Here is a 26,001-nt window from a genome sequence, read left to right on the forward strand (position 1 = left end):
AGTTTATTTCTAATTAGCAAATATTATGTATGGCCTATGCTATTAACTAGAAATGAACTTTAGAAACGTAGGGTTATGCTTTTTGTTGTGGACCCATTGTTAAATTCACCATTTTGTGGCCTAATGAAACTTTCTCCAGATTTCTTTAATTCAAATTTCTGTCTTCTGACTGGTTCCCTCGCAAGCTCTGGGTAAAAGAGGTACAGGGATTGGCAGTGTGAAATCAAAGAGTCAATTTTGTCTCTAGTTGCCATTATATATTTTTTAATGTCTAGATAAATGAAATCACCCTCTTGTGCCTTCCAGAAGGTCATCTGTAATAGCTGAATTACTGGAAATCGTTTCCAAGGGAAAATGTATTTCAGTGTTATAACTCAGCATTTTAAACACTGTAAAATACCTGAGTGTACTATCAATAGCAGCATGGAACACATTCTGTTGTATGACAGTGTTCTGTTTGAGAGGCCAGTTATGGCATCTGTCCCCTCATCTGCGTGGCCCTCTCATTAAGAACGCAAGGGGCAAGGTTCAGGTGCTTAATAGGCATGCTGGCCTGACCTGGGCAAGGCCTGAGAAGCACTTGTTTGATTATATATTCTACTTAAGCCAGATCTTTTTTTCATTGTATTCTTATACCTTTTAAAATTGGCGTGGCACCTCTCTGTTACACCCGTTTGTTAATATTAAGTGAGGATTGTAGCTGGCAGCAGCAATGTTCTGTTAGAGCAGATGCTCCCAGTATTGGATGGATAAAAGCTGGACAAGCATACAGATAGGACAGGGCCAGTTTTCATTAAGATGATGTCAGCAGTGTCACCACATTGGTGTTGCTTTGTTTCCTCGTATGGACGCCCTGACTTTCATATCCCCCCCCCCCTTTCGCCAACAGGACTGTGGAAACAACCAGCTTTGATCTGTTGCTAAAGACGGATGACGACTGTTACATAGACTTGGAAGCTGTATTTAATAGAATCGCCCTTAAGAATCTGGATGGGCCTAATTTTTGGTGGGGAAAGTAAGTTAAACATTGTTAAGCCATTGGCGTTCATTTCATGTACTGAGCAAATGTTAATTTAGAATGAAATATAAAAGTCATTTATCGTAAGAAAAATGTGGTTGAGATAGGAAATTTCCCTCTTAGGCCCCTGGGTCACTATATTTTATTAATCTACAATTAAAGGGGAAAAAACTCTCTTAAATGGAAAACCTCAGACTAATGTAATGGAGGGAAAATGATGTGGCTTTTATCCTCATGCCCTACATATTAAGTGCTACTCAAATTAGAAGCTGCTGTACATTAGAATAAATTTGTGACACATTTCTGAAACCATTTTCTGTCTTTAGGAATGCAGTAGGGATTGGTGATTTATTTTTCATTTATTTAAACTCCACAAATACAACTTGGAGAGAATTTAACATATCAGTCTTTTATATAAAACACCACTAGATAAATAATTCCTGTCCTTAGACGAAAACAATAATCTCTCATTCTTCTTTCCTTCTACAGCTTATTCCTTTGTAGTGATAATTAAGGACTCAAGCTTAACTAGTGGTAGGCTATGTGTCAGAGCAACACAAAGAAGCCGACTCATGTTGCATGTCAGTTTCAGATTGAATTGGGCCGTTGACCGAACCGGGAAGTGGCAGGAGCTGGAGTACCCCAGTCCTGCTTATCCCGCCTTCGCGTGCGGCTCAGGGTATGTCATCACCAGGGACATCGTCCACTGGCTGGCTGGCAACTCGGGGAGATTAAAGACCTACCAGGTAATTAAGGATTTCTGACCTAAGAGTACACTCACCAAACAAGCTTTATCCCACTCAGTATTCCATCATTAAAAGCACAGCCAGCTGATCTTGGGGAGAGGCATGTTATTCATTCTAGACAGGAGTCAGCCCTCAAAGGTTAGGGATGTACTCCTATCCCTCAAATCTTGGCTCTAAGTTCTATTCCTAAATCTTTGAGCCTTCTGTTATGTTTTCAGCCTATATTTAAAGGTATAGTCCCTAAAGGAATGTAAAGATTTATATTCATAAGAAGGAAGACTAAGCAAGCTTAAGACTAAGCTTGCTTTTTTGCTGATTGCGAGATAGCAAATAAATAAATAAAACTCTGCCTGGTTCTTAGATCCAGTGCATCTTTCCTACCGTTAGTGCTGGAAGTTTAGGGTCCACGAGAAGAGGGGCTGGCTGCTTACTTAGTGTGTATAGTCAGACTTCAGTGTGGTGTGTGTGTTTCATGTTAATGGCAGGTAGCTTTTACTTTGTGTATCAGTGTTACAATACATCCTCAGCACTGCATATTAGAATAATCACAAAACAAAGAAGTAGAAAGCTTACTTACGGGAATGGGTGTGGCATTGTCTTTATAGATGAAAAGCATTTAAATGTTTACATTTAAACTTCACGGGGCCTGTGCAGGGTGAAGATGTAAGCATGGGCATTTGGATGGCAGCTATAGGACCTAAAAGATACCAGGTAAGCAAGCCTGAGTGGGGCTGGCCCCGGGGTTCTGAGGGGTTCAGCGAGGTTTCTCTGTCAAACCTTGGGCAGAACAGTGAATGGAAGGTCTTCTGGCATCGTCACTGTGCTCTTGATCTAATTCACAATAATCTGCCTCGATCTCATACAATATTTTTCTGAGTCTAAACCAAAAGGAAGTGTTTTGAATGGAAGTTCTCCTACTCACAATGAATTAAGTTTTTATACATTTGATCAGAAATTCTTTGCAGCTTTAAAACTTAAAAGGATCAGCTGACTTCAGGTTCTGGCAGTGAGGTGGCTCCACAGAACGTGAGTCCAGCTGCAGGCCCACCCAAGTGCGGGCTATGGTTCCAGATGCTCAGGGGAGACTCCCTCCATCCCACCCGTCCAGGGTCAGGGCGGAGACACACAGGCCTCCTCTGTTTCCTTTAATACCCCTGGAGGCTCTCGGCCCCCAGGGGCACAGGGCTCTGTAGGAAGGAGTGGTCAGTCTCCTGTCCCCAGGCGAGGCCTGTACGAGGCACACGCTGACTCCAGGCCCTTCTACTCTCCAGTTTCCTCTCCTTTGCCACCAGTTCAGCCATCCTTTAAAAAGACATTTTTTATTATATCCCTCCTTTTTATGTTCTCAAATTGAATGGGATCTGTATTCTGCTATATTTGCTGGAAACAGAAGCCAGTCCACGGAGCTGGGAAGTAGGCTGGTGGGTGAAAACTCCAACTCTGAGTCTGACAAGACTCCATTTCGATCCTTCCTACTCAGCCTACCAGCATGAACTTCACCGTGACCTTGAGCAAGTTTCTTCACTCTTAGTTTCTCATTTGTAAAAAGGAAATAATTCCTACCTCACAGGGTTATTGTGAGAATTAAATTGGATAATATTTATAAAGCACTTGGTATTGTCCCCTGAATATTGTAACCATTCCCTCAGTACTTGCTGTTGTTCATAATGCTATTTGGCCACCTCTTCTCCAGTAGCAAATACGGAACTCTGCATTTGTGGTTTCCACACCCTCTCTTCATAGAACACCCTTTGCAAACTCCTCTTAATGCACACACTGCACTGTTTCTTTATTCCACAGCCTCAGGGTCACCGGTGTGTGCTTTTCCTGTCCCCCACAAACTGAGTGGGTTCACACATGCACTTGTCTTTGAAATAACTTCAGCCTCACTGGGATCTGGAAGCTCCTGTATGCACGCTTTCAGCTGTCTTCCAGCAGGGTGTCAGGGCTCCCAAATCAGCTTTTGTTTCATTTTTCAACAGGACAGCCTGTGGCTGTGTGAGAAGACCTGTGAAACAGGAATGCTGTCTTCCCCTCAGTATTCTCCGCAAGAACTAACACAGCTGTGGAAACTGAAGGAGTTGTGCGGTGATCCTTGTCGGTGTGAAGCAAGAGGATGATGAGGTCAGTTTGCAGTGTTAAAGGTCAGGGTGGGTGAATGATGATCTGAGCGGAAGTCTGAGGAAAGCCCAAGGTTTGGCCGCAGATTATATGGTCTTTCAGGATAGTTCTTGGCTGGCACTTTCACAGGTCACCAATGTGGTATTTCTTAACATTTGCACAAAATTTCCTTTTTAAAAATCAACAGATACTGTAGTGTAAGAAAAAAATTACTTATATATTGGAAGATGATTTGAAAAATACCAAATTGTTAATAAAAGAAAAAAATATTTCCAAGTCCTAGTGCATCATTTCTGTTAGTAATTTATTACCTATCATTTTTGGTTAAAACTTGGCCTAGTTCAGAAATCTTGAGTAGTAAGAACAAGTTTGAATTTCAACCTAGATTGCAGAATAGCTCTGGATAGCGTAAGGATAATTAAGGGCCAAAAAGAACTCACAGAAATGCTGTGTGATCTGTGATCACGTATGAGCAGTGGTCACTGATACCAAAGTCGGGGGTTTCTTGAAATCATGTCAGATTTTGTGGATCTCTCAATGAAGTGGGCAACTTGAAAAGGAACCAATGTAACGCTGAGTTTTGGACCTTGGTTTTTAAGTTCATTTATTTATTTATTTATTTATGGCTGTGTTGGGTCTTCGTTTCTGTGCGAGGGCTTTCTCCAGTTGTGGCAAGTGGGGGCCACTCTTCATCGCGGTGCGCGGGCCTCTCACTATCGCGGCCTCTCTTGTCGCAGAGCACAGGCTCCAGACGCACAGGCTCAGTAGTTGTGGCTCACGGGCCTAGTTGCTCTGCGGCACGTGGGATCTTCCCAGACCAGGGCTCGAACCCGTGTCCCCTGCATTGGCAGGCAGATTCTCAACCACTGCGCCACCAGGGAAGCCCTTTAAGTTCATTTATTAAGTGGACTAATTCCACCCAAGTTTCCTTTTGCCATTTAACGTAAATCCTGAAGATCACAGCTTAGTACTCCTATTTTCTTTAAAGTGCTAAAATTCTGTGAATATAAGTAAAATCAAACATGTCTCAGGGTTTTAATGCCATAGGGAAGGATAGTTCTAAATCCTTGGCATTGAAAGCATCTTGCTTTTCTTCCTTTCATTGCCTAATGTTTACCTCATGTAACTGAATTTCAGTCAGCACTAGTAAGCTTCTGTAGAAGAATGTCGTCTCAGTTTAGGTATAACTGTAGGGAAAAGCATGTAATTAATTTTTGTAAGTACTCAAAAAACAGTGCAACTGAGAAGAGAAATCATAGCATTTGTGCTACATAGAGGATGTGCTTCCTTCAGTTTAAGGGACATTTCCCAAAATGACCAACCAAATCATTTTAGTAACCTTTTAAACCAGTAGTGTCAATAGCGGATTCCATTAAAACTGGTCTTATGAAGACATTAACTGTGTTCAGATTTTCTTAGACTAGCGAGGTTCTATTTAGTATCTAAATCTTCTCATAATGAAATACAGTCATGAACTATGAAATAAATTCTGAAAATCGTTAATAGGTGCAAAGCCTTTATTAGGGCTGTTATATACAAGCCTGGAAACGGTCTCTTCCCTATGAAAAATACAGCTGTTTTACACTTAGGGCAACTTGTAAAACCTCATTTTGTTTGGACCAAATTGGCCCAATAAGTCATTTATTTCCAGTGAACCCCAGTCACGATAAACGGTCTAACCTCTGAATTTTATTAGTTGGCTGTTACCATCGCACTAATAGATAGTCTCCATTTTCCACAGAATAAAACTGTAATGACTGTTGATCATTTTCTAGTTCAATCTCTCTGCCCGGCATCTAAAATTAGACAAAGGAGTGCGGGTGATTAAGACAGATGTGACGAAACCTCCCCCAACAAAGATGTATGGTTTCCATTTAGAATCAGACCATGTTACGTAGAGACATAGCTTAGTAGCAAGTCATACTGTGGGGAACTCAACTTGACTTTGTGTTTTGCTGGGCAACTTACTTTGGGACTTTCGTAGGACAACAGAAGTTCTGACACAGGAACTTTGAGAAGACGTGACAGCAAGCCTTTCACCTTTTGAATTGTCATGGATTCTATCAAGGAAAAGAAAAACCATCAAGTTCTCTCAAAGGACAGTTACCTGTAAAATGAGCTCACGTGACAAGACCACAACTGTAATGACAGCTGTCACTGTCATTTCATACTGTCAATGTACCCAGGTAAATGATCAGGGAACGGCTCACCCACCACGTGGGCCACCAGATCACAGTGTCACCACTTAGGGGGTCGTTTGGGAGGCTGGGGGAAACGGAGCCGATGTTTGACCTAAGTGCCCTTTGATGATGAGTTTTCATACCATTTCAGCGGTGTTTAATATTTCCTCCTTAACCTGAATAAACCAGAAATCATATTCTCAGCACAGAAGAATAAACGTGAGTGAAATTATTAACTTTTTAAACCTTTGTGATTACTTACTTACTTACGAGTTACTGAGAGAACGCTGGCGTGGGGCTCGGGCGCCATGAGGACGCGTCTCAGTCTCTCTGGCTTTAGTTTCCTCCTCTGTAAAGTGAGGTGTAGACTAATGATCCACAAGCCCCCTTCCGGCGCTCCCAGTCTGTAATCATTGTGGTTTATGTGTGTAATGCGATACACATACAGGGGACCACCAGGCATGGGAATGTTTGTTCAGAAAACACTATGAACTTCTCTCCAAAGATGGGTGTGGTAAATACTGGATGTCTGATTATGAGCAATACAGTTTCTTTGAAGCTTTAGCTGGAGGTACAGCAATAGTGTGGTGTTCCTACAACGATCACATGTATTCAAACAAATATTTTTCTATCAAAAATAATTTTTGTAAAAGCTGTTTTTATGCAACTTGTGATAATAAATGTTATCTTTATTTTAGAATAAAAACTGGCCCTTTTCTTGTTTATATATTGAATATAGACACTAAATAGACTACAGTGTCGATTAACATAATTTGCTCTTTTATTTGTGAATATATGATTGATAGATAATCTTGTCCTTTCAAAAGATTTAGGTGGACTGGCTTTCCTTGTGCAGAGGGTGGTTAGTGCTGGCTTAACTGACTGCTGAGTTCAGAGAATATAGGACTCAGATTTGGAATAGCTTGAAGCATAATTATGACATATAATTTCTCTGGATTATTCTTATCTCTGCTAGTTCCAGCTGAAGACGAATGAAACTCAGACCGTGAACACCGTGGGAGGTGGGGGAGGAGCCACCAGCCCTCAGCCCGGGACGGCGCTCTCCACAGTCCCTGACCCAGGGGGCTCTGCGCCTTCCCAGGGGAAGCCCAGAAAAGGAAACTTAACACAGCCCTAGCGAGAACATTCTTGAGCACGTTCCCACAAGTTGATTTCACGTAAGAGAAGGAAAAATGCAAACACGTCCAAAGCTAACTACTTTTAACAAAAAGTCCTGGTCCTCTCCCACTCGTCTGTCCCCATGCATGCCCTTACTGACAGCAGTTAAGTCTGAAAACAGAATAATGAAGCGGGGACCACTCATTTTAATTCATCATTATGTAACAGTAGCAACAACATTACATGGTCACAGGCATAGAAGCTGGATTTCTAGTAAGTAAAAATGGAGCAATACTGGTACACTGATGCTAGATGATGTTTCTGGATCATAAAGGTACTTCTTTGGGCACAACCAAAGCCTTCCATAAGCAATACCATGATAAGCTTGTTTTATTTGATAAAAATGAATTAAAAAGTCAATGTGAATTCACTGCACTGACAGGGAAACAGAAGGGTATTATTTCACTAGAATCATTTACGGTAATAGATATTTTATTCCTTCTTCAAATCCTCACTGTGCTAAATTTAGCTGTTTATATTTTAGTATTTAACTGTGAATCAAGTTTAATCTTGAGATTCAGACTGTAATTTTTCTTTTGAGTGACAGTTTAAGGTAAGTTATATTGATCTAATTTGTTGACATAAAAGTATTTTCCAAATAAAACAAAATCAGTTCCAATTGCATCAAGGTTTAAAGTTCTGAAGTAGTTTTTTTCAAAGAAAACCATTTCAAGTGTGTCCATTAAAACAGCGTCCAAGAGCTGTCTCTGCAGGGGGCTTCTGACTGGTAAGGAATAGAAAGTACCAAAGCCCAGTGCCAGAACATCTCTGGCCTAGGAAAGCCCCCGGGGCAGCAGTGTGAGAACTAACCAGCAGAGGGCCTGGGGGAGGCCCCGAAGGGCGAGCGCTCCCATGCTACTGCCTCTGGCTGAAGAGGCAACCACAACAAAGCTGTTCTCTAGATGAGCTGAAAGTTATGCGAGACTTGAACTTTCAGGGGGGAGTGATGTTATTAGCATGGTGTTAGCATCTTAGAACGTAAAAGCCCACAACTTCAGAAATGAATGAAATGTTTTACTTCCAGCCACCTCGTGTTGAGGGCCAGCGATTCAGAAGCATAAGCAGAGGAGAGAGAGAGAGACTCATTCTTACCTGGCAGTCGTTTCTCTATGACTTTCTGATCAAGTTGATTAGGATGTTTTATCTTCAGTGCTTGAAAGAAAAAAGGAAAGAGACGAACTGAGCCCTGCTGTAGGAAGGATTTACATCACATGCACATTACCAGCCATGGCCAAAGGATGCAGCTCTTCATACAACTTGGCTCAAATCCCACTAAAGGAATAGGATGCTTATTGATGTTTAAAATTCCTTCTATTAATACTTCACTGAATTACTAACAACAACAAAAAAGAGCTGGACCAACATTCTACGGCTTTCCCGTTTCTCCTTAGTACTTCTTTCCTAACGGTTTATCTAGGTTTTCAAGTGTAAGAAAAGCCACGAATTTCCAAATCACAATTCAGTTCACTACTCAAATACTTCCCACATGTGCAACACTGTTAAATGAGTTTAAAGAATGGGAACTGCTAACATGTTCAAAATCAGAATTTAGATATGTTTGAGAGTCATCATTTCTTTAAAAATTGAACTACTCCTCTAGGTACTTACTTAAAAGAAACAATCCCTATTAGGTCATCACTATCTATTTCAGCATCTAAGGACTCGAATACAAATAAGCGGTCTTTGAATGTGGGGTTCTTACTTAGTAGCTGGTTTTTGAGCAAAAATGGTTGTTGCACTTTGAGTTCCCCATCTTCAGGTGCACCATATTCTGTTTAAGGAGAAATGAAAAAGGATGAATGATAAACCAAAAGGCCACCGTAAGGGAAAAAAAAATGTACAGGTTAAGTGTCAACCTAGCCTTTTCCTTTCCCAGGATGAACCCAGCAGCAGCTGGATGCGAACCTGGGATCTGCTTCCTTTTACTTGGTTACCGGTTTAGTGTATTTTTTGGAGGGATGGACAGACAGCAACGGCTGCCAAGCCTGGAACCCTCACGTCTGCTTTGTATTCTACATTCTTAGTGCGGAGATAGTGAGCCATACCTGCAGGGCTGCTTTAGAGCCTTCCCTGCCCTGCCCCCGAGTGATTCAGAAGTCACCTCAAGTGGCCAGGAAATCGGGCCAGCTAATGGAGTCATCTGAAAGCAGTTCCCACGGGAAGCTTCTCTTCCTTAAAGATAATGTTCCAGCCTGAAGTGTTTATGCAGCGAGCTTCTCACATTATTAAATATATAAAAAAGAAAATCGCATAAGAGTGAAATTTGGAATAATAATGAAATCAAAACAAAATAGAAAGTACAGCAGGGACAAAGAGTCCTGAAGTCAGAGCTTCAGTGTCCAAGGAGCCGGGCTGGAGGTCAGGAAGCACCTTGCACACCAGGGGCCACGACTGGTGGGCCCTCCGAACAGAGCACTCAGGAAAACAACTACACTCAGCTCTCATGAACATTAAAATTACCTGGGGAGCTTAAAAAATACCAACGCCTAGGTTCCACATTAAATGCTCTTCATTTAAAAAATTCCCTAGGGTATAGCCAGGGAATGAGATGACCTGGAGGCCTTCCTGCCCTTCCTAAAGTAGGAAGTGGGACCCACCTCCTGAAATCGAAAGTTCATTGAGTAAATGCTAAGATGAGAAGAACTTCTGCTTAAGAGCTGCTTTCCCCTCCTCCTGCTAAGAGATGCTGCAGATTTATCTTCTCTAAAGACAACTCTTTAATTAATTATCTGCTCCCAACTATCTGCTGGAGCCCCTACTGTCCATTTAGATGAGTATAAAAAAGCCCCAGTGGAGAAAAGCTCCAACACTGAGGACCTCCTCTGACACCCAAAGGAAACTGTGTCCTAGTGGACAGTCCCCCCTCCGAGCCCCGTGAGGGCCCTGGTGCACAGTACGTACTGAGGCAGAGTGACTGGTATCTAGGATGGGCTGCAAGAAATTCCTCGTTTGGTCTGTTTTTGTCTGGATCTTGATGTCCACCAGCCTTTTTCCATTCGTTTCCGAATGCTTTTCGGTAATCAAGCTCAGCCCCACGCCTTTCCTCTCGTTGAATCTATATGGATGTGAAATAAAAGCAGGTCTATTAAAGCACTTTTCTAACGAGTGTGTCTTACACCCTGTCCTTTCTCCACCGCCTACCCGTAGAGAATAATAAAACTGAAAGGAACAAGACAATATATTTCTACCTTTCCTTTTTAACGTTAACAGAATCCAGGAGTTTCTTCAAAAAGAAAAGTGGATTTCAGTTTTATCCTTTTCTTCATGGGAGTATCTGGACAATGCCTGGGGCCCAAGGTCACAACATGAGGTCCTCGGCCTGGAGGAGCTGACTTACTGAGAGAGTACCCAGTATTCCTCCTCTGCCTCAAATGACAAAAACTGGGCCTGCCAGGGCAGCTAAGCAGCGGTTTTCCCTGCAGGCATCTGAGTGTAACACCACCTCCCAACGAGCTGGAAAAAACTGCCATTGAGAGGAAATAATACCATTTGGAGGAAACGACATCTGATACCCTTTACGATCTTCCACTGTAACTTCTCTTTACACTGGACCGTTTGGTTTCTAGTTTAAGAAACACCTCGTCAGGACACCAGTACTCACCGCACACTTGTTCAGGGTCCTCAGCTGACCGATCCTGGCGATGACGAACTGCCGTGTGGTCTGTGCGTCTTTGCTTTCAGTCAGGGGGTTTCTGGCGCAGGACAGCGTATGCAGACTCTGTAACTTATCCAGCTCATTGAAAAATGACCACTGAAACCCAGCAAAAGTAAACATATGAAAATAAACATGTTTCAGGCTAATTTTTCAGATTATTTGGACGAGCAGCAGAAGAGCAAAAGTCCCCAGTTCCACTGGAGGCACGGAATTTCACCAAGCAGCGAGCACCCACGAGGAAGACCACACATTTTACAACTGTGCCGTGTAAACTGACGACAGACGGGCTGGTTAAGTGCGAATTAATCTAATTTCTTTCTTAATAGTTTTGGGTTTGTGTGAGGAGTTTCACTCCAAGGAAGCATTTCTCTTTCAATTTAAAATATTCTTTAATAGCAGGAACCTACAAACCGCATCATGAGAATGGAAATAAGTAATAATGTAAGTACATACATTCTGAAGAAGCTCTTACCTGTGATATCCGATTGTCATTTAGTACAAGGTATTGCAAGGAAGGAAACATTGATGTTTTGCACCCTAGAAGAAGGAGAATTAAGTTACACAGTAGAAGGGAAACAAAGCTGAAGTATGGGGGAGCCGGGGGAGGGGTTACTGAATAATCTCATATACCAATTCCAGCGTCTGGAAAATGTATAGAAGAAAGTCCAATGTCAGAAAGGATTAGCTGTTCTAATCTGAAATGTAAAAATGTTAAATTTGATTACATAGAACAATATAAAATGCTATGGGCTATATCAACCAGACTAGATTTGTAAATTTTTTCCTACACCCTAGGTTTTGATCCCATGAGAAATGCTTAGAAACCTTAAAGTCCAATCTAGGGCATGCAAAGTGGACTCTCTGTGCTACATTCTGATGATCCTGCCGTCATCAAACAATTCCTGGGCCTCCTGCTGTGCTAGGTGCTAAATGGGTGTCAGAGAGCAAAGAGACACAGTCTTACTTCCCAAAGTTCAATGAATGAAGACTTTGGTATCAGCACCAGGGCCAAATTATTCATTCTTCAATGATCTAGTACAGACATAGACTACACTGTATGTGGTTCACAAGTCAATTCTCTAAATGAATTCAAATAAAAATTTCCCAAAGGGAATTACTCAATTTGGGAATTCCATCATCATTATCATATTTCCACTGAGAAAGTATATATAGCATAGGATCCTTTCACTAAAAATTTACTAAGAACTATTGTAATAGGCATTTTAAGAGCGGGTTACCTGGGCAGATATGCTATTAGAAACAGCTGGTTTTCATCAATTAATTGATTAGAAGAAAGGTCTAACAACTTGACCGTCTGTAGAACATCAGTCGGCCTGTATGGAAGATAAAATTTTTTCAACATAAATTTAATTTCTTAATTGTTTTCAAAGATACAGCCTTAAAATACCTGCATCTGGTGTTAAGGAGAGGTCAGGGGGTGGGAGGCAAGTATATGATATGAGTATAAAAGGGCACTGTAAGAGATCCTAGTGGTAATGGGAATGTTCTGTCTCTCGACTGGACCAGTGTCCTAGTTGTGATACTGACCGTAGCTTTGCAAGATGTTACCAATGGGGAAACTGGGTGATGGGTACATGTGATCTCTGGGTACTGTTTCTTATAACTGCACGTGAATCTAAAATTACCTCAAAATTAAAAGTTTAATTTTTAAAAAACTACATGTGCCTGTATAATAAATAAAATCATTCTCAACAGTAAATTTTCATTAATTTGAATCCTTTGAGAATTTGCTGTGAATTTGTCCATGTTTAAGTTTGTTTTACATACTAATGATACCAACACAAGAGGAAGATTAGGCAACATATTTAATCTACTTAAGACAACACGCTTTTTACACACAGTCATCCCTCAGAATCCATGGGGGATTAGTTCCAGGACCCCCATGGACACCAAAACCTGAGGATGCTCAAGTCCCTTACATAAAGTGACACAGTATTTGCATATAACCTACACACATCCTCCATATATTTTAAATCATCTGTAGGGTACACCTAATACAATGTAAACAGTTCCAGTGCCCGGCAAATTCAAGCTTTGCTTTTAGGAACTTTCTGGAATTTTTTTTCCCCAAATATTTTCCATCTGTGGTTGGTTGGATCTGTGGATGCAGAACCTAGGGATATGGAGGGCTGTACTTTCGTACAGTGACCTTAAAAAGATAATGCTAATTTAAAATCCATTATTTAATCCTTAGAGCATATCCTACAGAACTTCCACTTAGAAACAGAAGTTAAATACATTTATGTAAAACTAATACAATTCATGGCTTCAAAAATATTTAATTCAAGGCTTTCACTGTGATGGGGTTTCCTCAGTTAGAACCTCTTAGTGAAGTCTGAGTTGACATTCTAATTTGTGAAGGCAATGAATAATAAGCATTTCTCTAATTCTTATTTGCAAATCCTCCTAAAACTTAACGTTAGGTATAATTGAGATCATTTATTTATTCAGAGTGACTAAATGATATGCAGCTACTTGTCAGAGAGAGAATGATTATATCTCTTTACCCTTGAAGTTTGGAAAAACTATAATACATAAAAATGCTTTTGAATTAAAAAAAAAAAAAAAAAAGAATGACTAAATGGTGACCGATGCATTGATGTAAAACCCTGGTTACCTTTCTGAAATGACGATACTGTTGGACTCAAGGTACAGTTTCTCAAGGACAGGACACCTGGAGGCACAGCGGAGCACCTGGGGGGAAAGTCAAGTCAGGGTGAGGCGGCCTCGCTGGTCATTTTCCCCACGTGCTTATCACTAGAACCTCCACACGGATGCAGTTCAGCTACTGTTGTAGAAATAAGTGCCTTTGGGACTTCCCTGGCGGTCCAGTGGTTAAGACTCCACGCTTACAGTGCCGGGGGAACAGGCTGGATCCCTATTCAGGGAACTAAGATCCCGCATGCCGCGTGGGGCGGCCAAAACATAAAATGAAACAAGGTAAAATTAAAAAGGAAAGAAAGAAATGCCTTTGGACATTTTGTTACAGACTCTATCTCAGGCCGGGAGTGCCAGTGGACGGCTGATAAAATTACGGTGTTAAAGGGCCACGCTTTAATGACACGGGAGCACACACTTCGGGCACCTGGAACCAACCAGGATAGGTATCAGCCCATCATTCAGGCATATCCTGACCTGTACAAAGTGGAACTGGAGATGGTGACCTAGCACGTTCTCATTAGTGGATACAGTTTGTTTAACCAACGGAAGGAAACATGTGAAACGCCTTTCCTTACTTCTCAATGCCAATCTGGGTTTATAAAGAATGTACTAATAGGACAAACTTTCTCAACAACTATTTCTACATTTTCTCACTGGACCTTCACTGCCATCTCCACCTCCAGAGTCTCTCCGTGCCCTTCCTTCCTGTTCTGGAGGGAGCAGCTCTCAAGGAAGGAGCCCTAGGAAGGAAGTCGGGCAGCTGCAGCCACGGACGGCCCAAGTGAAAGGCCACTTATCTCTTGGGGAGGTGCCCAGGTGGCACTTCACAGATGAACAGCTTTGCTGGGATGTACTTATCTGCACTTGGTTTGAAAGTGGAGTGTTCTGGGTGTGTGAAGTCAGTTAACCTCTGACAGAACTGAGTAGTACCAGATCTAAGTTCCAAAGGCTGCAGGGCCCAGGACCCACGAGTCCACTCTCAAACCCAGCTGTGTACACGAACAGTGGCTTCTAGGAGCCGAACTGCAAACAAGAAAAGGGTGTGAGAACCTTTCTGAGGCTCGGCCTCGGCCCTGAGAACACTCATGGGGAAACTCAGGCAGCTAAAAGCTCAATCCAGAGCTAACTCTAAGGCTTTTCAAAGCGCAGCATGTACTTGGTGCAGACCATCAGGAGAGCCACTGCTCAGGAGACACCAGAACTCATCAGAGGCACCAAGAGAAACAGGATGGATTCTGAGATACCAAATTCTAACTATGAGGATTTTGTAACTCCTTCTGTAAGGCCGTTTAAAGAACCCTATTATCTGGATAATAGGATGATTAAAATGAAGCCACCGTTGGGCTTCAATCCCCCATTAAATCAAGAATTTAAAACTGCTTATTACTGGGTAACAAACCAAAGAAATATGTTTACCTCCGTCCATGTAATTCCTATCCGGTTAAGGACTAAAACCTTCAGTGCAGAAAATGTTCCAGTTGGAGATGGTGAACTGGAGGGAAATTTTAGTTTGTTTTCACTGTGTAGAAGAAGAGACACGATGAGCTTATGGCGATAGAGGAGGCCCAACTGAGACAGTCACTGAAAGCAACAGTTTGGGATTTGATATGAGGAGTCTGGTTTGTTTCAACCTTAAAATGCGATTGTACTAAACACAAAGTGAGTCAAGACTGTCTAATTTTTAATAGTTACAAGATACAACTTGGTATCTGACATGCAGAGATGTGTTTATGGGGTTAGGGCCGCGGTGAGGCTGGAGATTTCCTGAAACACAAGGCTCAGGCATTGATTTGTGAGGTCAGCTTCTGGCTTCACAAGCTGCGGCTCTGGACACTGTAAAATTCAGTCCCGCTCTCAAGAGTCTTACTGACGTACTAGGTTGTGGGCTAGAATTCTGCTTCTAAACAGAGCCTGCTAACGGGATGGATGAAATAAATTACTGCCCTAAAGTTCTCTCTCAAGATCCTAATCTCAGAAGGTACCCCATATCTTTTTCTTTCTCAGAAGGTATCCCATCTTGACAGTCATTGTGAATGAAGATACTATTAAAGCCCTAATTTCCAGAAAAGGTGACGCCATGGGTCAGAGTACACTCTTTGCTCTATTTGGAAGGACAACTAATTTAGGCCTGTCCATCTCCTCCACCGAACCTGCCTGAGCCAGGGACAACTCACCTGTACGTGTAAAGTTGGCTCAGGTGTGAAAGGGGGAGCCTGGCCGAGCCCTTGGAAAGTTAGGTTCTGAGATTAAAACTAATCAGATACTCAAGAAGGCCTGGAAAATTGTGACATTAGTAAAATACAGAGCTCAGTGAAAATTCCTTATCAGAACTGAATTAAGCAGCACCCCAATGAAATGACTCATTCCTAAAGCAATTAAGTGCTGGAAGGTTGAGAATGTACAAACACCTTTAATCACATCTCCTTCTCCCCACTTAAATATCAAAGTCCCCAGGTGGGCCATCTTCTATGGTCAGGCCTATAAGAAACATGAAGACCTTCCAGCTCAATATAGTAAGCCACCCCGCCGCGCTGCCCACATCAAAAGTAAAACACGTTACCTATTAATGAATCACCTCAGGTGACCATTTGAAAAACTAGAATCATCAAAGACTATTAAGGAATAAGCTAAACTTAGATAAATTCAACTAAGCCGTCCTCCCCACGTCACTCCCACAGAGAGGCTGACAGTTAGGCAACCGTACGTTCATACCTGAGATTAAGGACTTCCAGGTGCTTGAGCTGGTCAGCAATATCTACGACTTCATCCCATGATGACAACAGGTTTTTTGACAAATCTATGCTTCTAAGATCTAAATGCACATGTTAAGAAACAGTAATATGGAAAGATTCATAAAAGACAGGATATTAATTACCTCAATTCTGGAACATGGGATTGTTCCCTTTTCACTTTAGACCTTCTATTCTGCTTGAAATTTTTTCATGAGCACATATTACTTTTACCCATTTTAATCATCCAGCTGTTCATCCAGAAACTAAAAAGTTCATTGTCACATGCTGCAAGCTTGAGACAGACACAGACAATCAAATGAGTGAGAACCAAATGTCAACGCTAAACCATTCTAGCATTATCTGACAAAAAGAGAAAAACCAACAGTGATGGCAATTGTGATCATCAAGCACCTCAGGTGCACCCATGGGCCTTGCCCTTGGCACTGAGGAGCCCCTGCAGCCCCACACCAAGCACATGCATCTCCTCCTGGAGGGCACCGCTGAGCTCTGTGCTGCAGGAATCCCCGAGTAAGGAGAGGCACCTCCGGGGGCCAACAGGGTTAGCTTGGACACATGTTCAAAAGTGCTAAGAATGGCCTGCAATTCAGAGGGTCTCCTGTGGATTGGACGGAGTGAGTGTGACACCCACCGTCCCTGGTACAGGAATCCAGAGGGGGTAAACCAGTAGAACAGAAAGAGAAAGGCACCTGATGCCAGGGGGAGTGGTGGCAGTGCCATCAAGAGGCCAAACCCCTGGGCAAGAGGCAGAAAGAAGCCTGGAGCAGGACTGGACCAGCTCAAGGAGAATCTTACATGCTACTCTGATACGTAGAGAAGCAGTTCAGCTCATTCCTCGATTCTGCAAATAACGATTGGGGGCCAGGTGTCTAGCAGTGAACACGTCGATCAGTAAGCACGTGCATCTCTGGTGTGCCAGATACAGACACATATCCGAGTACCAGCGCCGGGCCTGCAGCAAAGGGGATGTGTGAGGAATCTATACACGTTGCTCACGGAAGACCACCTTCTCTATAAGGTGATATGTGAGCAGAGAACTAAAGGAAATGAGGGAATGCCATCCTGGAGAAGAGCATCAGGGCAGAAGGGATGACATAAGCAAAGGCCCAGAGGTCGGAACAGGTTTGGCCTACGGCCGGGACGGCAAGCTCCCGTGTGCCCGGGCAGAGGGGGTGGCGGTCTGGAAGGGAGGTGCCCGAGGCCTCGGGGGCCAGGCCAGATCACAAAGGGCCTCGCAGGACCTTTGTTAGTCTCTGCCTGAAAGGGGAGCTACTGGTGTGAGCGGATTTAGGCCTTTAAAAGGTCACTCTGCTGCTGTGCTAAGGAACAGACTGCAGGGAAACGAAGACGGAGCAGAAAGAGGAGGTGGCCGGTTCCTGAGCAATCCGGCTCAGACCAGACTGGGGCGCTAGAGGGGATGGGGATGTCGGGTTTGGTGTCCTAACAGGAAAGCGGAGCTGCTGGGACTTGCCGCTGGATTCAGATGAGAGAGGTGAGAAAAAAGGAAGAGTTACATTAACTCCAAGGTTTTTGGCCAGTGCCACTGGAGCTGCCCTTTACCGAGACAGGAAAGACTACAGATGAGCAGGTTTCAGGGGACTTAACGTCCCGGCGTGTTCAATTCGTGATGACCACGAGACACCCAAACAGAGGTATCAGGTACACAGCGGGCAGACAGGTCTGAGAGGGGACGGGTCTGGGCTAGAGGCCGAAGTGCAGGAGCCCGGCATCTGCAGGCTGCACACGTCTCCTCAGGAGCAAGTGTAAACAGAGAGGCCAAGGGTCAGGGGTCTGAGCCTGGGGCGCAGCGACCTCTGCAAGAGAGACTGAGGAGGACAGGCCGATGAAGGAAAGAGAACCAGGATCAAAGAACAACAACCACCTGCATCCCGCGTGGTCCACTGGGTGCCGGAGGCATTCTCCTTTATCACGGAAGGAAAGAACGGAGGCGCAGAGCAGTCAGTGACCGTGCCGCCTGGTACAGACAGGTGTGAATTTAAACCCAAATCAGCCTCGATCCAAAGCCCATTTTCTTACAGCCCACTATGCCACAGGGCGTCTTTACACATAAAACACGGAGAAAGTAGCTTTTAATAAAAACAGTGGCGTCAATCGACAGGGTTGTTTGAAGAGGAAAGCCTTTCAGGCAGGTACCAGTTAGGAAGCTCCGTGAGGTGGCAGGAAGAGGGAAAAGAAGGCAGTGGAGATGCACAGAAGGGGATGAACCCAACCCGGCCGGCACCGGCAAGCCAGACCCTGTGCCGGCTCCCGCTGGCTGTGGGTGAACTGGGGCCAGACAGCTAAGGACCGTTCTGACGGCTTTAAATGCTTGTGTTTTAGGCGGTCCTGTAAGCATCCACACAACCTCCTCCAGTTTGCTGGTGGGTGGCAGGCCTAAGCTGTTTACTCTTCAGCTCTTCAGGGAACAGCTTGCCGGCTCCCGACCTAAGGAGACTCTAGAAGAACCTGGGGCGCAGCAGGGACTTGGAAGTAACGCCCAAAACCCTGGGGGCAAGATTCTTATGCCCTACAGATGAGACACAGAGCAGCACGACGCGTCCAAGCTCCGGGTCTCGCTGCCGGCAGAGTGAAGCTCAGTGGCGGAAACAGCAAAGAAAAGCTGGGCTTTTTTCCCCTAGCAGAACAACTACCTCCTAAAGGTGCCGAATCAAACAGAAGGAGAAGCTGCTAGACACCAGCTGGACAGAGCATCCTCGGCAGCCACCTGGCCGAAAGCTCCCTCTGAGGGTCTCAGAGCCGCCGCAGGAGCAGAGGGGCTTGACCCCGACGTGGGCGTTCCCTCCGGTCCCCGCAGCGCGGCCCCTTGTGCCGCCCCGTGTCCCACGGCCGCTCCACCCTAGCCGCGGGCCCTCGTGCGATGGCTGAGCCGGGCCGTCTCAGGGCTGGCGGTCCAACTCCAGCCGCCCTTTGTTTCCACCACCTCTGCTAACTCTGGGCCATTAAGTTGGTGGGAAAGGGTTCGAGGCCACTCATTCTCCACTCACTCATGCTTTCCATTGTGTAGCCAGAATTATACATATTTCTGCTAGTCTGTACAGAGCACAGGGACCACCTGCATTCTGATACCAACTCCAGACAGGCCAACAGTCGTGAATGTCGTCCCCACACGTGTGTGCACGCACACACACACACACACACACACGCGCACAGCCCAGGGAGTTCCTGGTGCTCTTGCTCCTGTGGGCAGAGGATCTTCCCCACGTTCAGAGCCACCTGGGGAGGCATCTCTTCCCCAGCGGAGCTCTCCAACCTGACACACTCCCACTGCTTTCAGCCCCAGCTGAGCGAATGACCTCAGAGAGGAATCAGCTTAAAAACGGTGACTGGATTAAACACACCAGGCAATCCTTCAACTTCGGGCAAGAATTCAATCAGCAAGTGCAAGGCACTCATCACTGAGTCTGCAGATATCGGCGGAGACTTGGTTATCTCACCAAACCTCATTGCCTCACGCCTTGGGGGACATTCTTCCCCAGCAGAGAGAGCGGGTATAAACAAACGAGATGCTGATTCCCCAGCACACTGCTGACAACTCCAATCAACCAAACAATTCACACGCCCAAACCCCTCTGCGGACCAGATCTTTTCTGTGTTGAAGATGAGCCTTGAACCGCCCGATTCCCAGTCTTCCAAAACCACTTAGGAGGAGGCCAGGCAGATTACAGAATGCGCTGGGCATCTCTGTGGCTCTCTGCTCCTTACAAGCTCCATTCCACACCCCGAAATGCCCTGACCCGGATGCCTAACCTGCAGAGGGAACGACCTTTCCTGTCACCACAAAGCAGGCACCGCCAGGGTGGTTAGAAACATTTTGCTAAAGCAAGCTACTCTCATCTGCCATCTCTTCAGTCAAGAAACCTGACTGTAAGCTGCTACCTTTTGCATAAACTATTATGTACAGACTAGGCAGACTTAAGGAATTGGGAGAAGACCTTTTAAAGTCAGAGAAAGTCTATTTCATTCGCCACTGGGGTTTTTTTTTTAAGGCCAAAAAAATGCGTTTATTTGGGGTTTGTTTGGACTGCAGCCCAGGAGACACAGATCCAAGCAGCACTTGAATTGTGTTCCACCAGACTACAAAATGGAGCAAGTTTATTGGGAATTTTTTAAAACTTACCTCCTGTATTTTTAGTTGTGGGAATAAGAGTAATACAGGGCCAAAAAAACACACTCACAAGAGAAGATAGAGATAAGAGATGACAAACTTCAGAAAAGCCTGTTTTGAGGTATTATAACAAAACTGCATCCAGCTGCATGAACAGGAACCTTAATAAAGGAAAGAGTTTATCTTCCTCCCTCACAGGAAGGCAGTTGGGGCTGGCGCAGTGGCCCGGGTACCATCCAGGATGCCGGCCCCTCTCATCCTTCCCTCCCAGTCCGCCCTGGATGGTGTTCTTCCCACAGGTTGGCTGCTGAGCCCTGCGCGTTCTGTCTGCGCTCAAGGCAGGGGAGGGCGGAGGGCAATGGACAGAAGCAGATCCAGCCACGTCTGTCCCCCCTTGAAGGAGCCCCAACCAGAAACTCTCATGTGACATCTCCCTGGTCGGGGCGAGTCACACTGCCTCACCTGAAAGCAAAGGGTCTAGGAAGGTAACAGTTTACCTGGGCGGAGACAACCCCAGGTGAGACCAAGTCCCTGTTAGGAGAACGGACACTGGGTAGGCAACCAGGGTGTCTGGCTCAAGTGTCAAAGCCAGTCAGACCCCAGTGACGAGTTCTCATTGGGAAGGATACTAGGACAAGCTTTGGCAATTCCTCCTTTGTCACCAGGACCATTTACTGCGCAGTTCCTCAAAGAAACTTCCTGCAACTTGCTCAGCTGACTGCATGAAAAACACATAGTTCACATGTATGCATAAACACATACGCTATCCATCGGCCCTTTAAAAAATTGAAAAGCATTTCAGACATATAAAAAGGCACCAGAAATAACAAATTCCAGTAGCCACCACCCAACTTAAGAAATAAAGCATTACTTTAAAAAAAAAAGAAAAAGAAATAAAGTGTTACAAACATGACACACATAAGTGAAGCCCTCTGAGTCCCTTTCCATCACCCCCGCCCCTCCTCCTCCTCTGTTCCACGTAGGGAACCAGGGCACTGCATTCGACGTTGACTTAATCTTAAGCATTTCTTAATAGCTTTACTACATATTTCCATGTCCCTAAACAATTACAGTATTTTTGTATATTATGAAATTTGACATAAATGGTAGTGTACTGCGTATATCCTCCTGCAACTGACTTTTCCCCTCAATAGTACGTTATTCAGCAGTAAGATGTAGCTATGTGGACACGTGCTCCAGAGCACGCACCTTCACACCTTGTAGTTTGTTACTATACGGAGAGACCACAGGTAATTTATTTCCTCCCCTGGGACAGGTAGATTAGCCCCAACAGTGCTGAAGGACACACCCCTGTATAGTTTTTGCACTCATGTGGGAAAGTCTCTCTAGGGATACAGCCTAGAGAGCATGAGTGCGTGTCTTCAGCTTTTTTAGATACTCTCAGAAGCCACTTTCTCAGTGTAGAGAAGCTGTGTTGTTCTGTTCATTAAAAGAGCCCATGTGTTACAGAACACAGGGCCTGGAGCCAGACTGCCTGGGTTCCAACCCCGATCCCACAGCTCCTCTGGCCTGGGGAGAGTTAACATCCGTGAGCCTCCGAGTCCACATCTACACACCCACATCCACGGCAGTGTCACTCACAACCGTCATATGTGAGCAAACCAAGTGTCCACTGACCGATGAATAAAGTGTGCTCAATCCATACAATGGAATATTATTCAGCCTTGAAAAGGAAAGAAATTCTGACACATGCTGCAACATTGGTGAACCTGGAGGACATTATGCCGAGTGAACTAGGCCAGCCACAAAAGGACAAACACTGTATGCCTGCATTTATGTGAGGTACCTAAGTGGGCATCGACTTCACAGAGACAGAAGTAGAATGGTGGTTGCCAGGGGCTGGGTGGGGAGATGCGCAGCTCTTCCTGAAGGGTTACAGGGTTTCAGTTTGGGAAGATGGAAAGGTTCTGAAGATGGAAGGTGATGACGGTTGCACAACAGTGGGAATGTACCGAACGCTGATGAACTATACACTTAAAAATGGTTAAGATGGTAAATTTCGCATTATGTATATTTTACAATTTTAAAATGCTATGATAATTTTTTAAAATTTATTTATTTATTTTTGGCTGCGTTGGGTCTTTGTTGCTGCACGTGGTCTTTCTCTCACTGTGGTGAGAGGGGGCTACTCTTTGCGGTGCGTGGGCTTCTCACAGCGGTGGCTTCTCTTATTGCGGAGCACGGGCTCTAGGCCCGCGGGCTCAGTGGTTGTGACACGTGGGCTCAGTAGTTGTGGCGCATGGGCTTAGCTGCTCGGCAGCATGTGGGATCTTCCTGGACCAGGGCTCGAACCCGTGTCCCCTGCAATGGCAAGCGGATTCTTAACCACTGCGCCACCAGGGAAGTCCATGCTATGATAATTTAGTGAGTCGGTATTTGTGAAACTCTCAGAATATTGCGTGACATACAGTAAGTCACTTTATAAGTATTTATAAAAATAAACATAAAACTGACAACCTTTGGGGGGAATACTAAGACCACCATGCAAGGCATCAGCTAGTACAATCACCAGAAGCTAGGGGGAAAAGACAGCAGCAATGTTCCAGGGCAGAGGCTTCCAAACTTTCTCAGTTCACAGGGCCCTTCACAGTGTTTCAGTAATTTTCCAAGGTGCCCCTAGGCCAAAAGAAACGCCTCACAGTTCCATTTAGTAAGCAGTTAGGGCCAAACAACTTAATAATTATTAATGTCCTACCAAACTAGTGTCTGTCTAGTGGGCACTGCACAACTTCCCGAACCCTGGAATCAGACTGGACCCTCACCACCTCCTTTTCCCGTTCCATGATGATTTTCAGGAGATACTGGCTTTTCTTTCGGCACAAGAACGGCCAAAAACCCAGCTCTGCAGGGAAATGACACCATGGAAAGGAACAGTAGGAATATCATGAAACTGAACTAGCTCCAACTAGTAGTTTGCACCGTGTCCGACAGATGTCACTGTTTCCCTCTAAAATTCAAAATATCCTGTTGTGCCCCAGTGAGTTTCCTGCAGGCCCAGGAAACCTTGGTACAAAGCTTAGGGATCCAGGTCTGAATTCAGACACCACTCCAGGGCCACAGCCATCTCCAAGGAGAAACCACACATAATGGTCTTTATTTGGTTTTGATTCCTTTATTATGTCTTTTCTCGGTGCTACAAACTCAAAGCTGGTCAGCTGGAATTAATCAGGAGACAATACAGTGGCTGAAAGCAGAGGTTTCCATCCCCAGCAGTGACGCCTACCATTCACGGCAGGATCTCAACCGCTATTCCCAACGGCTCTAACAGCTCAGGTGTTACTTTGGAAATGAGGACGCGGAGGCTTAGAAGCCGGAATTAACTAACTCTAACTGCTGTCAGGGCTAGAAAGTGGCTTAGCTGACACCTGAACCCAGCCTGACTGGCTCCAACATTGGGTCCTTCCCAGGAAAGACACTAGCTAATTACTGAACACACTGATACTCAGGCAGTAGAGTCCTTCACCAGAAAACTTCATGAGTTATGCAGCTGCTCATAAACTAGGGGAGGAAAAATCTGTTCGCATCTGTTGTTAATATTCACAGAGCCCATGGTGCTCTCTGAAAGAGATTAACCAATAGGGGGGGAAAAAAGCCTCTTTTGGGTAAATGATACTTAAATATTTGCATTTTAAATGGAAAAAATAGGGACTTCTCTGGTGGTCCAGTGGGTAAGGCTCCATGCTCCCAAAGCAGGGGGCCAGGGTTCGATCCCTGGTCAGGGAACTAGATCCCACATGCATGCTGCAAATAAGAAGTCTGTGTGCCGCAACTGAAGGAGCCCGTATGTTGCAACTAAGACTCGGAGCAGCCAAAATAAATTAATTAATTAATTAAAAAAATAAATAAATAAATGGAAAAAATAAAGCAAAGAACTCTAACCCTATGAAGCACATAGCTCTATAAATCAACAGCAAAAACCATTCACGTTAGTTCTCTCTCAGTGGCGCATTAGTCATGACTCTCTTTTGTTCAGTTTATATATTCTAAATCCTCAACGATGAATGTATATTGTTTGTAATTAACAGTCAAGTTATTGCTTTTTCAAAAATCTTGATTTATTTTGAGTTTTCTTTTTCTTTTTTTTTTTAATGCTGGTCATCTGTGCTAAAAAGCAGAGATATCAAGAAATGAATTTACTGGGAGTTCCTTGATGGTCTAGTGATTAGGACTTGGCGCTTTCACTGCCATGGCCCGGATTCAATCCCTGGTTGGGAAACTGAGATCCCGCAAGCCGTGCAGTGTGGCCAAAATTTCAAAAAAAATTAAAAATTTTTTAAAAAAGAAAGAAATGTATTTACTCTTCAACACTATCCCCATGTGCACTTAAATTCTGTATCATGTTAAATCTTAATGACAATAATAACAAGAGCAACAAAAAGATAGCAAAGAATTTTACTCTGAACAAAACCACAGTTCAATTCTTTTACTTTAGAGACAAAGTAAAAGATCGCAGGCCTGTGCCAAGTAGCGGCAAATCTACTCTCCAAAGTGGCCACCAGGGGTCATTACTTGGACGCATCATCCAGGTCAGGGTCAAACACCACTCACTGACCATCGCTGCTAAACCAGTGTAACGTGGGAGGTTCGTGTGCAGTTGTGCGCAGTTCTGTGTGAATATCAGCTTCCGCACTCTCTGGTTCACGTGGTGCCTCAGAATGAGCAGTGAGCCTGTTTACAGGGCATCACTGTGTTCAGAGAGTTGGAGAGGACAGAGAAGTTCAAATGCAGCAGTTTCAAAATGCATTATGTAGTGCCCCTCAGACTGCTACACAGTCACCTGCGGGTACTTCTTAAAAGCAAGAGCCCATGCATGGTACTCTGATCTAGTAGGTCTGGGATGGGACCCAGGATTCTGCATGTTTCAAAAGGAGCCCAGGTGATGAGGGTGTGCAGCAGAGATGGGAACCACTGGGTTCTAGAAGGTGCCATCATGCTACACGGCACAGGTAACAATGTAGACTTCTGTTTCCATTTTTGACTTATCATCCAGACGTCAACCTTAGTTCCTTAATAATTAGTGAATACAATAGAGTATGGTATAAATATTCATAATGGGCAAATCAGTGTTTTATTTCCAATCTAGGAAAGTCCTGTGCTAAAATAAGGATTTTAATTTCCCTGAATACTCAATCCTTGGATTCCTCTGATCTCAACTTACTGTTTTGCAGAAAAGATAAGACGACTTCAGGAGCAAAGTTCTGAGCACTGACGTGCAGTCGGCTGACCTTAAATCCTGCACTTTGATGAAACTGTGAAAGTCGGCTCTACCATTATCACTTCCACTTACCTTTGCTGTTTTACAACAGAGTCAAAACCAATGGTTTCCACAGGTTTATTTCCAATTGTAACAATCTGCTCTTTTCCCTCTTCCTCTGGTTCATCCTCTAACGCATAGCGGTTCTTAATCGCAGTGAGAAAGTCTACTCCAAAATTTACTTTGTTTGGACGAATGAAGGATCCTCCTGTTGGGTGCCTGGGAAAAGAGAGGAACAGAAGAGAAAATATCATCTATGGGGACCTTTA

At 44.3% G+C, this 26,001-nt stretch overlaps 2 protein-coding genes across 6 annotated transcripts in view; one reads left to right on the forward strand and one right to left on the reverse strand.

Moving 5' to 3' along the window:
- The window catches only part of B3GALNT2 (beta-1,3-N-acetylgalactosaminyltransferase 2), a 51,897-nt gene extending 45,892 nt beyond the window's left edge, over positions 1-6,005 (forward strand). Inside the window, exons 9-13 of one of the 2 annotated variants that reach the window (XM_036827933.1) lie at positions 890-1,015; positions 1,605-1,764; positions 2,419-2,475; positions 3,747-3,888; positions 5,870-6,005. In XM_036827933.1, coding sequence (XP_036683828.1) covers positions 890-1,015; positions 1,605-1,764; positions 2,419-2,475; positions 3,747-3,884 — 481 coding nt within the window. In that variant the 3' untranslated portion in view covers positions 3,885-3,888; positions 5,870-6,005. The other variant, XM_036827934.1, reaches the window with a different exon arrangement.
- The window catches only part of TBCE (tubulin folding cofactor E), a 109,864-nt gene continuing 86,209 nt past the window's right edge, over positions 2,347-26,001 (reverse strand). The window contains exons 4-18 of one of the 4 annotated variants that reach the window (XM_036827929.1): positions 25,766-25,951; positions 21,087-21,175; positions 16,294-16,393; positions 14,998-15,100; positions 13,538-13,614; positions 12,138-12,233; positions 11,530-11,594; positions 11,372-11,436; positions 10,846-10,995; positions 10,146-10,299; positions 8,947-9,015; positions 8,337-8,396; positions 5,854-5,945; positions 5,566-5,681; positions 2,347-5,072 (exon numbers count right to left, since the gene is read on the reverse strand). In XM_036827929.1, the coding sequence (XP_036683824.1) occupies positions 5,589-5,681; positions 5,854-5,945; positions 8,337-8,396; positions 8,947-9,015; positions 10,146-10,299; positions 10,846-10,995; positions 11,372-11,436; positions 11,530-11,594; positions 12,138-12,233; positions 13,538-13,614; positions 14,998-15,100; positions 16,294-16,393; positions 21,087-21,175; positions 25,766-25,951 (1,399 nt within the window). In that variant the 3' untranslated portion in view covers positions 2,347-5,072; positions 5,566-5,588. Of the gene's footprint in view, positions 5,073-5,112; positions 5,682-5,853; positions 5,946-8,336; positions 8,397-8,946; positions 9,016-10,145; positions 10,300-10,845; positions 10,996-11,371; positions 11,437-11,529; positions 11,595-12,137; positions 12,234-13,537; positions 13,615-14,997; positions 15,101-16,293; positions 16,394-21,086; positions 21,234-25,765; positions 25,952-26,001 lie in introns of those variants that run through there. The other 3 variants (XM_036827931.1, XM_036827930.1, XM_036827928.1) reach the window with 3 other exon arrangements.

The sequence above is a fragment of the Balaenoptera musculus genome, chromosome 16 (genome assembly GCF_009873245.2).
Source record: "Balaenoptera musculus isolate JJ_BM4_2016_0621 chromosome 16, mBalMus1.pri.v3, whole genome shotgun sequence".
NCBI classification, from domain to species: Eukaryota; Metazoa; Chordata; class Mammalia; order Artiodactyla; family Balaenopteridae; genus Balaenoptera; species Balaenoptera musculus.